At 38.8% G+C, this 13130-nt stretch overlaps 2 protein-coding genes across 2 annotated transcripts; one reads left to right on the top strand and one right to left on the bottom strand.

Annotated features, from left to right (window-relative positions):
* Window positions 1-3392: 3392 nt before the first annotated feature.
* itfg2 (integrin alpha FG-GAP repeat containing 2) lies at window positions 3393-5273 on the bottom strand. Its single transcript, XM_010771498.1, has 7 exons — window positions 5114-5273; window positions 4991-5032; window positions 4719-4896; window positions 4500-4639; window positions 3782-3930; window positions 3604-3698; window positions 3393-3478 (listed from the first exon to the last, which is right to left on the bottom strand). The coding sequence occupies exons 1-7, from the start codon at window positions 5252-5254 to the stop codon at window positions 3408-3410; spliced, it is 816 nt and encodes a 271-aa protein (XP_010769800.1). The 5' UTR covers window positions 5255-5273; the 3' UTR covers window positions 3393-3407.
* Window positions 5274-7365: 2092 nt separating this feature from the next.
* On the top strand, window positions 7366-12830 carry LOC104945767 (integrin-alpha FG-GAP repeat-containing protein 2-like). Its single transcript, XM_010771487.1, has 4 exons — window positions 7366-7472; window positions 7803-7920; window positions 9888-10061; window positions 12699-12830. The coding sequence occupies exons 1-4, from the start codon at window positions 7395-7397 to the stop codon at window positions 12764-12766; spliced, it is 438 nt and encodes a 145-aa protein (XP_010769789.1). The 5' UTR covers window positions 7366-7394; the 3' UTR covers window positions 12767-12830.
* The last annotated feature ends 300 nt before the right edge of the window (window positions 12831-13130 follow it).

Genomic DNA, 13130 nt, shown 5'->3' with positions numbered 1-13130 from the left:
TCTCTCTCTCTATCTCTCTCTCTCTCCCCCCCCTCCTCTCTGTTCTTCTTCAACTTCTTGAGGGGCTTTCCAGTCATAGCTGAGTGTAATAATTAATACGACATCTGGGCGCGTGAGTTCTCCTTTAACCACTTTCTGTATTCTTCTCTTTTCTTTAGGGAGTTCTCTGTGTGGAGACAATAAAACAAAAACTCATAAGTACCCATATCATCCATTTGTGTGTGATGTGAGGAATAATCTTCAATTGATTTGTCATTAAAAATAGTTTTGTTTCTTTCTGCAGGTGCACCATTAGTTATGGATTTTGTTAAGAGAATATTTAGCATTATGTTAAGGCAGTTACTCTTGTTATCTAACATAATAAATGCAATGTTTGAACTATTATACAAAGGCTATTAAAAACTTTTGTTACGGTAAATTGTAATTATAGTACTTTTGTATACGAATATTAGATCTTTGAGTATACATTTCAGAATTACAATTGTTTTATGACGAATTGTATGTTTATAGGTCTATCATCTAAAATAAGTTTTACTGAAAGTAACAATTCACTTTTTTTGTGATCAGCTATTCATTTTTCCCACCATTCATATAAGGGCACAGGTACACTTTGTGTTTATCACCTATAACAAGAATAAGTGTGAAGAGATAAATGGTGGAGGTCAATGTCCAGGTGTTTCCCAAAGAACCAACATTATACCAATTCATAGTGGACCCCTGCCTCATCTCTGATGTTAAAATGAGCTGTTTTCTGCCTGACAATTAAGTTGTGATTGAATGTCTCCCTCTAGAGGACAACAGTGGCTCTACACTGGGAGTAAAATACAACTTTCCCCCAAGTTTGCAAAACTGTACTTCCAAACAAAGTTATAGTAGAAATATGATACATAAATGAAAAAACAAAAAAAATTAAAAGTTTCATCAATTCCTGCACTGGACAAAAATTATGAACATGGTTTTGGAAAATAATCCAAATCTGTTTTTGCAAAAGAACAACTCTGCATTTGTTGGGAATTAAGAATCCACATGACAAAATTCGAAGTGTTAGCCATGGCATGGATATTTTTTTAATGTGTCTATCATCCACATAGAGTGTAATAAAGAACACGTTTTTGTGAGAATAACCGGGCACATTTTTGCGAAAGAGACAGTTGGTCTCTCCTGGGCTGCCGTACTTTCTGAGGTCACATGATTTTGTTTACGAGAAAGTAGCGAGCCACTATACAACTATTAAACATCCATGCTTAGCACCAATTCAACAAATATATTAAAGGAAGCATTTAGGTACAAATGCGGTGTTATATATCGTTCTTTATAGGAAGCAAGAGTTAATTTTAGCCCCTTAACATATGAGCTAAAGTTAGCTGAGCTAGCTTTGAGACTCAGGAACAATTTTTGCCTTTTCTAACTGTAATGTAAACAGCAGCTGTCCACATGTTTAAATACAGTTTTCATTAGAAGATATGCGATCTGTAAACTACGTCCAACGTGTCAGCTTGGACTTTTCAGGGACTCTGTTTCCTCATGCTATATGTCTGGGAGATGCAGACAACGACTCGGTAAGTAATATGACTTTTTTTTATTTAAGATGAATCTGTTTATTGCTTGTGAATTATAATGATCACTGTAACACCCAGAGCTGAAATTAAGCGTGTTTACTTGTGGGTATCGAGCAACGTAAACAAACGAACTTGGACAACGATGCTTAAATGCAAAAATCATTTGCTTTGGTGTAAAGCTGTGATACTGCAATACTTTAAATGCACTGTTGGTTTTTTCTCTGCATAGAGTAGGGTAGGCTATCAAGATGTTTTATCTTTAGAAGCTTACTTTTTTATTTTTAAATGTTGAAATATAAGTACTTGAAGGCCTCCTAATTGGACCAATATTCTGTTTGTAACAAATGTGTCTCTTTTTCTTGTCTTGACATTCTTGTTATAACACTTTTAACAACCATTTTCACAGCTGTTCTGACAAAAAGGCAATTGTGAGACATTATCTTTGGCTATATGAAACTTTGATTAAGTTGTTTCTCAATTCTTTGAATGTTTTGTAACCAAAATATTAACCACTTAACCAATATGGAATAGTGGTGGAAAAACAGCCCTCCATTTTATTTGTATGTGCTGATGTACATTAATAGTGCTAGTACTTAACCCACACTCTTTTAAAAAACATGAGGTGTAGTCTGCATATTGACCTTTTCGGTGAATGCACCTGAATATGNTTTAAATGTACAAACATTTATTTTCAGCCCTGAGAATAAGTTTGTTTTTCTTCAAATACAAAGTGTTGTTTTTGACTTCTTTTAGACATCAAGAGCAAGGTCCATATGTCCGCTGGCGCATCATAAACACGTCGGATAGTGAAAGTGCAGTCGGATTCTCTAAAGTACCTCAGTCTCTTCTCCTAAGTCCTTTTTAATTCTCCTATCCACTATCCCTTAACGTTTCACTCAGAGGTCAAGGAATAGACGATAGGGTTAGATGATAGGAGCTGATTTTTGGACTATCCGACCGCAACCCCTCTTCTGCGATGGCTCGTCATGCTGTCAGTGAGATGGACTTGTGAGAGTATTATATTGACAGCCAAAGTCTGAAGTGATGATAACCCAGTGGATCCTCTGCTTTAAATATTGATGCAGTCTCCAGCTGGAGGATCTACACTGACAGACACTGGTGTTTGCAGGGGGGGGGGGGTTACCACAAATAGCATCACTACTACTGCAAATACAGCAAGAGGCGCACAGACAAATAGCTCCCATAGAGTCAGAAAGTACATTTTGCTAAGCAACCTTTTTAGATTAAGGTTCTTTCATATGTAGATTATAAAAAGGCGGAAATATATATTGTATATTTTGAAGTCATACATATTTAAGAGTGACTCATTGATTGGACAGTTTTCATGCCTGCTATCCTGCAGAATCAGCCCCATGTGAAGCGAGGAAAACAAATATGTAGACTAATGGCCAATTATGGAGCTGATGAGTGGGCATGTGTCTGTTTTAAGGGCTTCAAGTCATTTTGTTTCCATAAATGGTTAATCTGTAGGTTTTCTATGTTATTGGATTAATTATATGGATAATAAAATGTCTGAAAATAGTAAACAATGTCTATTCCAGTTACTCAAAGTCCATGGTGATGATTTTTCATTTCTGTTTAGTCACTTACAAAAACCTAAAGTTATTCATTATCATTAATAGTTGAAGATAGTTTTTTAGTGGATGTACTAATCAATAAGTCAACTTATCATTGTAGCTTTATTATTCATATTCACCCGTGTGACAAACAAATGACAAAACTAAATCAACTCTTTAGTCAAATTTACCAGAGTTCATTTGAACTGAAGTAGCCAAGTAAGGAAACATGACAAATATATTCATCTTACAGCCAAAAAGAGCCATTTTTTTAAATGAATGACTTACCATCTAACGTACAGAGAGCAAACAGCCCACATTTAGACGACTCCTCTTTTGAACCTGATGAAAAACAAAGAAAGAAATGTATAATAAGATTATGGTTGCCACTCTTTAATTGATTTATATTAAGTGTTGTTTATAGTAAAGGAACATATAGATGACTAACTGGCAGTACTGTTCAGTACCTTTACTGATGCTGCCGATCAGGTGCGTGGAGACATTCTTGTTGTGTATCCGCCCGGTGGACAGATGGAGAACAACATCTCTGGAGGGTCCCTCACTGTGAGCAAACGGAATTAAAGCATGTTTAATATCAGTTTCTCACGTCTACACCTCTCTAGCTTTTGTCTGAACAGTGTCTACCTCCCGGGGGTGGGGGGGGCCTCCTCCCCCGAGCTACAGGAGTCCTGCTGGGTCCAGGAACACAGCAGAATGGCGTACCCGCAGCCGGGCTGAGACACCATCAGCTCCGGCAGACCCTCCGGACCGGGGTTCACCGACAGACTGTCCACCTGCACCACAGACAGTACAATAACCACTGAATGTATCTTTGATGGAATGAATGGTAAGATAATAATACTACAGGATAAAAAAGTTAAATAATGTCCAAAACAAGTTAGAAAAGCCCAGGGTGATGTCTTCTATTGATTAGATCATTGAAGGTTAATACACAATCCAAATGCTTTTAATTCATTTAGGATACATGCATCCAAAATGTGTTCCACTGTAACATAAGTCCAACATCTTCTCATGTTTAAAATACTAAATGGAAAAAAAATACACATTTGGTTAGTTTTTGATTGCTTTGACATTTTTTTATTTAGACGTTATAAATATGTTGAATGAAGGCATGACACAATCACACTGTCCTTATGAGTCGACTGACATTTGATAAATACTGTTGTGTTAACTACCAGCCCTTTATCCATTTAGTATACAGCAAAAATGTTTGTCTGATAAGTTCTCCGACTGTACCATATGTTCTGTTTGTTCTATTAAAAAACTACATTACGCCGTTTTAAGGTTTGCACCTTACATTTTCAGTCACCATATGTTGAGATAATAATGAGATGCAGTGTACCTGCCCCTCCAGAAGCCATTTCTTTAGCAGAACCAGCTGACCGGTTCCCGTCTCTGAGCCCTCAGTCGGCTCCTCCCAGCGGAACGCTCTCACCACCCGGTCTGTGTATCCCACCACCAGCTCATTGCGGCCATCTCCATCTACAACAAAGACACAATCTGTAGCCAGACTCACAGAGCAACACACACTTAACAAATAACATATAAGAGAGTTATTCACCAATATCGCTTATGAGGATGACTTTAGTGTTGGCGGGAATATGTTGGGTGAAGAGGGGCTTCTGGTCATCGGGGGACATGAATTCATGCTGACTGGATGAATCTGATTTACTAGCAGAGGCAGCTGTCAGGTCGAATAGGTGGAACCAGCCCTCCGCACCAACGGCCACCACAAAGTTCTGACAAATAGAGAGGAGAGCACAATGTTAGGAACATAACCCACAACATATTCACAACAATCTGCTGCTGATCATGTATCACTTTATAACTTACCCTTCCTTTGTTGCACACATCTCCAACTGCAACGCAGGTCAGCTGGCAAAATAAGACACATTTTTATGAGAGAAAGAAATACACTTTATTAAACCATAAACGTTCTCTGGTTTCTGTACTGACCATGCCCACACAGCTTCTTGTGACCCAGGGTTTGGAGTCATCGTTCTTGTACACAAACAGCTTCCCGTTGGTGTCTCCTACAACCAGCTCGTTCAGCTGCAGTGCATGGAGACAGAACGCACATTTGTTATACTGGTACATTAAAGTTATTTTAATAGGGGTTTAGGTCCTGTTTAAACCATGTGTTTCAGGTGTTTCATCAAGGAGACAAAATCAATATCAAAAGCTGCATGGACACATTACATTACATTACATTATTACATTGCATTTAGCTGACGCTTTTATCCAAAGCGACTTACAATAAGTGCATTCGACCAGGAAGATACAACCTTTAAGAAAACAGAATCATATAAGTACATCAGGTTTCATAGAGCCAAACANAAAGCATAAAACAACTGCATCAGAGCACGGTGCATAGTCTCTAGATGAGTCAGTTTTCTATACAACGGACTACAACATGGATGTTTAATAAGAACGAGGGACTCATCTAGAGACTATGCACCGTGCTCTGATGCAGTTGTTTTATGCTTTATGAACGTGGACAACAGAGAAACATATCCTTCATGACCAAAGTTTGAATTGAAATAAAAAAGGAAAGTGAAACTTATGCTCGTCACCCTCTCCCTCCGGTCCACATTAATACAAATGATCCCAATACGTATGATTGTATGAACTATGAAAAGATCTTAAAATCAAAAGAAATGTATTTATTATAAACGTTAGTCCTTAAAATCTATCACTGTGTATATCACCATTCAAACATCTTTTAAAAGTTGAACAAACCCCACACAGCTCAGTAAAAACTGTGAAATGTTGACTTTATTTGATCATTTCAGTAAAAACTAACGTTCATATTTCTCNAATACGTCAAGAAGTATGAAAAGAGTATTTAAATGTACAAACATTTATTTTCAGCCCTGAGAATAAGTTTGTTTTTCTTCAAATACAAAGTGTTGTTTTTGTACTTCTTTTAGACATCAAGAGCAAGGTCCATATGTCTCTGACTTTTAAAACGTACACATCTATAATTATGGAGCTACATGATTCTTAAAAAAGGACACAGGAGAACTAATTGAACCCAAGTCCACTTCTGTTTCCTCTTGTAATGAATCTTCAACCTGAAATGGTTTATAACTCCCTGGCTGCAGTCGAATAGTCCATTTAGCTTAGGACCTTCCTAACGGAGTGACATGACCCGGAAGTCCCTCAGTGGCCGCCATGATAAGTGCCGTTAGAATTCTCTAGATCATAGGAAAAGAGGTTCCAAACTTCCTTTATAAACTCCTTTACCTTAGGAACCACTGGACCTCCCTTGACAAAAGGAGAGGGGAAAATGCTGCCCCACAATGCCTTGCGGGCGGCCGCAGCATTTGCCGTCACACAACAGTCGGCCTTTCACGGAAACCGATTATGACCGANAAAGTTACGGTGCTTATTAAGCATTTTAAAACGTATGTGGTAACTTGCCAAAGTGCTTTGTTTTGAACGTTCATCAGTATTATAATCAAAAAGAGAAATTATTTCTCTTTTTGATTATAATACTGATGAACGTTCAAAACAAAGCACTTTGGCAAGTTACCACATACGTTTTAAAATGCTTAATAAGCACCGTAACTTTCATGATATCATTTCTCGGTCATAATCGGTTTCCGTGAAAGGCCGACTGTTGTGTGACGGCAAATGCTGCGGCCGCCCGCAAGGCATTGTGGGGCAGCATTTTCCCCTCTCCTTTTGTCAAGGGAGGTCCAGTGGTTCCTAAGGTAAAGGAGTTTATAAAGGAAGTTTGGAACCTCTTTTCCTATGATCTAGAGAATTCTAACGGCACTTATCATGGCGGCCACTGAGGGACTTCCGGGTCATGTCACTCCGTTAGGAAGGTTCCTAAGCTAAATGGACTATTCGACTGCAGCCAGGGAGTTATAAAACCATTTCAGGTTGAAGATTCATTACAAGAGGAAACAGAAGTGGACTTGGTTCAATTAGTTCTCCTGTGTCCTTTTTTAAGAATCATGTAGCTCCATAATTATAGATGTGTAGTTTTAAAAGTCAGAGACATATGGACCTTGCTCTTGATGTCTAAAAGAAGTCAAAAACAACACTTTGTATTTGAAGAAAAACAAACTTATTCTCAGGGCTGAAAATAAATGTTTGTACATTTAAATACTCTTTTCATACTTCTTGACGTATTCTTTATTTATAATAGATGCACATACAAAATGATAAAAAGTGCTTTGCTAGATACTTACCTCTCTTTGAACATGTTCCAGGCACCCTGAAGCTGATGGACAGCTCGGAGCAGCTGCTGTGGTCGGTCCAGGTGGATCATCAGCTGTTCGCTCTGCAGAAACTCGACGTCACTGTGAGTCCGTGTGAATTAAGATACAATTATTTTCAACTTCTGATTTAAAATAGACTTTAACAGCAGTCAAAATCGTATTAATGCTGTTTTCACTCCTCCCCTTGCTGCAGTTATGTATAGTTGTATTCTCTGACATCGCTATTAGCACACATGTGACCACTGAGAGGCTTAAACCTTTCTGAGAGGGCAGTTAAACACTTGTATTCCTCTTTAACGATGAATCACATTTTAATAGTGATTGTTCAATCACCATTTAACATCAGCATTTCAAGTAGTTTGGAGAGGCTCTTCTTGTTTAGATAATCACGGCGAGGATGTGTGTGTTGTCAGGGAGACGGCAGAGAGGAGGTGGTGGCGTGTGCCTGGGACGGTCAAACATACATCATCGACCACAACCGGACCGCGGTACGCTTCCAGTTCGACGAGAACGTCAACGCCTTCTGTGCGGGTGAGAGACCTAATCATATTTCTGTTTTTATAATCAAATGTTAAACAGCCTAAAATCACCAATTAAACATTTATCTCAGGTGAATTCACAGTGTGTACAGCATACCACACCCTTTGGTCTTACCATTTCTTTACATTACATTTCATTAAGCTGGCACTTTAATGCAACCAAGACCAAAAGGCAAGAATACTGCACGTACATTTCAATAAGTACAGTGGAAAACCTTATTCGGCTTGTATTTTCAAGAAACATATATTATAAACATAACTTTATCAATTTACAAACATATAAACTCTAAGTTAAGAATACCATTACATTCTGTTACTTATGTTATCTTGGATAACAACCTAAAAAGGACACCTTTGACTCCAAAGTTCATTGCATCTTCTTTTATAAATGTGACATGTTCCCAGAACGTGTTTATCTTATTAACTCGATGGAAACATGCTCCCTTGCATATTCCACATTTCAAACAGATATCTGGGTTGTTATTATTGCATTTAGCAATTAGCTTCTCTGCAGTAATATCAGACACCAGTAGGTGGCGTCTTTTGCTTTGGTTTCACCCAGGTCTTGTTTTCTCTCTCTGTCCTTTTCAAATATCTCTGCAGTGTTTGAACAAGCCACAGTTTATTGAGAGAGCTAATATGACACACAGACAGTAGTTAGTTGTGTGTGTGTGTGTGTGTGTGTGTGTGTGTGTGTGTGTGTGTGTGTGTGTGTGTGTGTGTGTGTGTGTGTGTGTGTGTGTGTGTGTGTGAACAGTTAACCCCTCCCGTCCTCTCTCCTCTCTGCTGCTCTGTGAACATCAGAGCAGATTGGATGGTGTTTTCTGTGTTTGTCTGGAAGCTGCCACAGAGACACATTAGCATCCAGGCGTTGCTGATGTGTTCATTGGGATTCACGTAGCACTATATCACAGCTTTGCTTCCAACTATTTATCTAATTACTTTTTTTCAGAACAAAAGCAATTTTATTTCTTCTGCTGCCCACTGATTTCTTTCAAACAATTAATAACATTTTACATTTGGAGAGTAAAATGGGCAATACAAGTAGAGAGAAGACTTGACAGGAAATTATTTGAACACTACATTAACAGGAGATACATATACAAGCATAACATATGTCCAGTAAGGTCTTATATATTTAACCCAGAAAATGAGAAATGTTATTTACCGTATCTATATATTATCCTCGGTACAGGATTACATTTTACATTCTGTTTTATATAATTATTTCTAACCTAGTATTGTTATTCATACATTTCACTGTCCCCATTGTATCACCTGCAGACATTTTCTACTGCACTATTTGACTTAAAAACTCCTGAATTGTGGAGGTTCACAAAGAGACTAGGTTCTTTTGAGTGCTTAATGATGTGAAAATACCCAAAACATATTCATGATGACGCATTGCCTGAAAAAAATGCAGACATTTCCGAGGGTGGATCTGTGTTATGTATGCTTTTCAGTGCCCTCTGAAACTCTGCCCAGAAAGGTTTTATCAGTGGAAACTCCCAGAAAATATGCCCGTGAGTGACTTCCTGAAACCCCCATTTGGTATCTCTTACAGCAAAATGTGCTCTCTGCTTGGATATTATAGGAATCAAAAGATAGTTGTATGTGTCATACGGACCCTAGCTACAGTGTAGTTATTGGCAATGGAAATCTTAAGTCCCAGGCTTTTCAACATTTTAACATTTAATATACAAAAATATATACATCAAAAGTGCAAATGGTGCAAGAAAGAATCCTGGAAAAAAGTATATGAACAGAAAGTCAAATTGGAATAAAAATACCACTTATTGTTATAATAATATATAAATGTGTGGGTTTTAAACAGATGAATATGAAGACACTTCACAGAGCGTTCAGAAACTAATGAAACATTTCCACCCTGCCTGCTTCATATTGAGTCAAATGTTTATTTCATGTGTAGTAAAGAGGCTCCTGTGTGACTGTCTGCAGGTCAGTACACCTGTAAGGAGGGGAAGAACAGCCCCTGTCTGGTGTACGTCAGCTTCAATCACAAAATCTACATCTACTGGAAGGTGGAGCTGGAGCGCATGGAGTCCAGCAACATGCTGCGAGTGCTGGAGGACAATCCCGAGTTTAAAGAGCGTCTGAAGCTGCTGGGAGTCGGTGAGTAGAGTCAGTCATTAGGAAGATGATCAGCTCTGATTGGAGCATCCTTCAGCACACTCACCCTGACAGCTCCTCTGCTTGTTGTTTTAAATTGGACACACACTAACTGTGGCTCTTTGTAGTCAATTAGTCAGACATCCAGTTATACTCAGACCCTGACCTGAATACTAATGAGGAGGGAAGAGTAAAACAGTCCCAACATGACAGATTTGTACTGCTTGCATGAAGTCTCTCACGCAGCAACAATATTCACCAATGTTCTCGCATTCAATCCATTCCTCTTAGATAATAATAATAATCCTTATAGCTTTATCAATGACTCAAAGCGCTTTACAGATACACATACATGTAATGGTCATACAATACCCATAGGAGCAATTTCAAGTGTCTTGCCCAAGGACATAATGGCTTTACAGACGCAGCGGGTTTCACCCCCTTGATCTGATCATCATTGCACAGCGCACTGCGCCACACCGGCCATCTTCACACCTCAAAGTCATCAAGGCGCTTTTACAAGTACACATTGATATTATACATGTACTGTGGACAATACTCACAGGAGCAAATTCGGGTGAAGTGTCTTGCCCAAGGACACAACGGCCTGACGCAGTAGCGGTGGGAGCGGGTTTCGAACTGGAGCTCCCCAACGCCCCCTTGATCTGATGATCAAACGCACAGACCACTGCGCCACCCGTCCACTGAAGATGTTATGGTACTACAAGTATCTTTAGATGCGGTCATTTGTTTTTCTCTCCATCCATCTGAAATATCTCAAAAACTATTGATGCAATGCCATAAAATATTGGTTCAGACATTCTCTTTTCCTTTATTTCATTTGAATATTTATTAGGTTTTTGTGTATACAAACACAAGTATTGTGAAATAAACGTGTGACATTTTTACAATCAGAAAAAGGAAACAAATAAAAGAAAAACAGAAGAGCCATGGTTGCCGTAAAGAAATCTAGTATTTTGAAATGTATATATAAGTTAGTCCTTAAGCATTTTCAATAAATCCTACATTTCTTTCATTTACTGACACAAGCCATTTCTTTTTGTTTGAGCTGAAAATTATTTTTTCTCCCCATAGTTTTCAATCTTTCTTATCATTTATCAACATTGTTTTATCTGGATTCTCCTTAACACATCTAAACACAAACGTACAGGGAAAGATCAAATATCTAATTCACTCATCATAACCCTTAAATCCAAAGACTGAAGTATTCTTAGAGAGGCATTAAACACAGAAGCTGGAAAATTGCATTCATGCCGTCCGGCTTCTTTCCAAACACAATCCTCCTGACTGACACTAAGTCCATACGTTGGTTAATGATTGTGAATGCACACAAAGGCTATTTATTTCCTGTTCATTTCCTGAAATCTGAATTATCATACAAATTAGTCTTTTTTGTCTGCATGGATGACCAGCTAGCAGACCGCATCATGTCACAAGAGCAAAGCTAAATGAGTGGAAACCCATGTAGTGTGGAAAAAACGATGATGACACACATCACATGATCAGTAGGAGAAGACGTTCCAGCTGATTTTGTGAAGCCTTGTGATGGTGTTAGCGAGCTTCCTGCTGCCTCTGTTAATAATTCAACCTCTGGGCCTGTTGTGTTTCTGTTGACCCGGATTTCATGGGCTTGTTACCTAACCCAGGGTGGAAAATGTGTGGTGTTGCAATCCAGGTACAAAATAATGAGAGGAAGACATTTTACTACAAAATAAAACCAGGAGGATGGGATATTAGGATTTGCATCTTTGAAGAATAACAATGAGGAATGTCAACGAAGGCGAGATAAAAGAGGCTTGAAGTGCATTTAATATCATTTGCAGTCTTAGTAGCTCTCAGTTTCTTCCCTGCTGTTTGTTTACCTTGAAAATAGTCAGTTAGTGAAAGGGTGATGATGAGGAGTCTATCAGTTCTTCATCACAATCTGGGAAGGTTTCTGAACGTAGACACTTGCTGCTATGTTCAGCTGGTTTCCATTAGTTTCTCTATAGCTTACAATGACATACTTGGGCTATTTGAAGTATATGTATGGTCATTTTCAGACACAGAATTTCCAAGATTAAATTCACAAATATACGTTAAAAAAACTCTTAAGGATCCAGATTGCTTTAATTTGCAAGCTTTATCAACCTCATTAACAGGGAATGCCACATGCACAGTGAAGTGAAGCGATGTGACAGTAGGAACATGAAGATATCCTTCATCTGTCCACTGTATGATCGTTTCTGATGCACAACAGCGTATTCACTCATCTATGTTAGTGTTTCGTTTCCCTTCTGAATAGGCCAAATTCGCGGCAAAGTATTTCCTTATTGATAAATCAAATTGCAAAGTTACATTTGATGAGTTAATCCCATAAAGGCATGATAACCAACAAGCTGGTGTCAGTTTGATTCAACCAGTAAACTGAAGTGCTGTGGCTCTAGCCAAACGAAACACAATGTTTTCATTCTTTTATTCGTTAATTTGGGACTCCGATCTCAGAAATGCGTAGTTTTCTTAACCAGTTTGCCTCCCTATCAAAGAAGAACAAGCTTTAACCGGTGAGAAAGTCCCCTTAATGTTTATCCTGTCACAAAGTGTGAGTGTTTGTGTTAACGTTTGTGTTTTCCTCCACAGATACTGAGGACCCGGCAGCAGTTAGAGCAGCGGTGACAAATGTTCTCTACAACGATTTGCACCCTTAACACACACATCGACACACACATCAACACACACATCGACACACACATCGACACACACATCGACACACACATCGACACACACATCAACACACACATCGACACACACATCAACACACACATCGACACACACATCAACACACACATCGACACACACATCGACACACACATCAACACACACATCGACACACACATCAACACACACATCGACACACACATCGACACACTGCTGTCCCTGTGTCCCCCTGCCTGTAAATACTCTGTTAATAAACACTGGATGAATGTGTCCTGTGCCGCTTGTTATTGTGTTCCCAGCAGACGGACGTGTCAGGTTCAGGTTTCTGATCCGCTCGCTGCTGGCTGTACGAAC

Source organism: Notothenia coriiceps, unplaced genomic scaffold (assembly GCF_000735185.1).
Source record: "Notothenia coriiceps isolate Sejong01 unplaced genomic scaffold, NC01 NC01_scaffold00000339, whole genome shotgun sequence".
Classification (NCBI taxonomy): Eukaryota; Metazoa; Chordata; class Actinopteri; order Perciformes; family Nototheniidae; genus Notothenia; species Notothenia coriiceps.
This window is presented reverse-complemented; position numbering and strand designations above follow the sequence as displayed.

Bases quoted from the DNA above. Each gene is read 5' to 3' on its own strand.
- itfg2 (XM_010771498.1), bottom strand. From the start codon at position 5,254: ATGTACCAGTATAACAAATGTGCGTTCTGTCTCCATGCACTGCAGCTG. The intron at 4,897-4,990 runs GTAAGTTATAAA...TCTATTTGTCAG, and splicing joins ATGTGTGCAACAAAGGAAGG to AACTTTGTGGTGGCCGTTGG. The intron at 3,699-3,781 runs GTAGACACTGTT...GTTTGCTCACAG, and splicing joins GCCCCCCCCACCCCCGGGAG to TGAGGGACCCTCCAGAGATG.
- LOC104945767 (XM_010771487.1), top strand. From the start codon at position 7,395: ATGGACAGCTCGGAGCAGCTGCTGTGGTCGGTCCAGGTGGATCATCAG. The intron at 7,921-9,887 runs GTGAGAGACCTA...GACTGTCTGCAG, and splicing joins CGTCAACGCCTTCTGTGCGG to GTCAGTACACCTGTAAGGAG. The intron at 10,062-12,698 runs GTGAGTAGAGTC...TTTCCTCCACAG, and splicing joins TCTGAAGCTGCTGGGAGTCG to ATACTGAGGACCCGGCAGCA.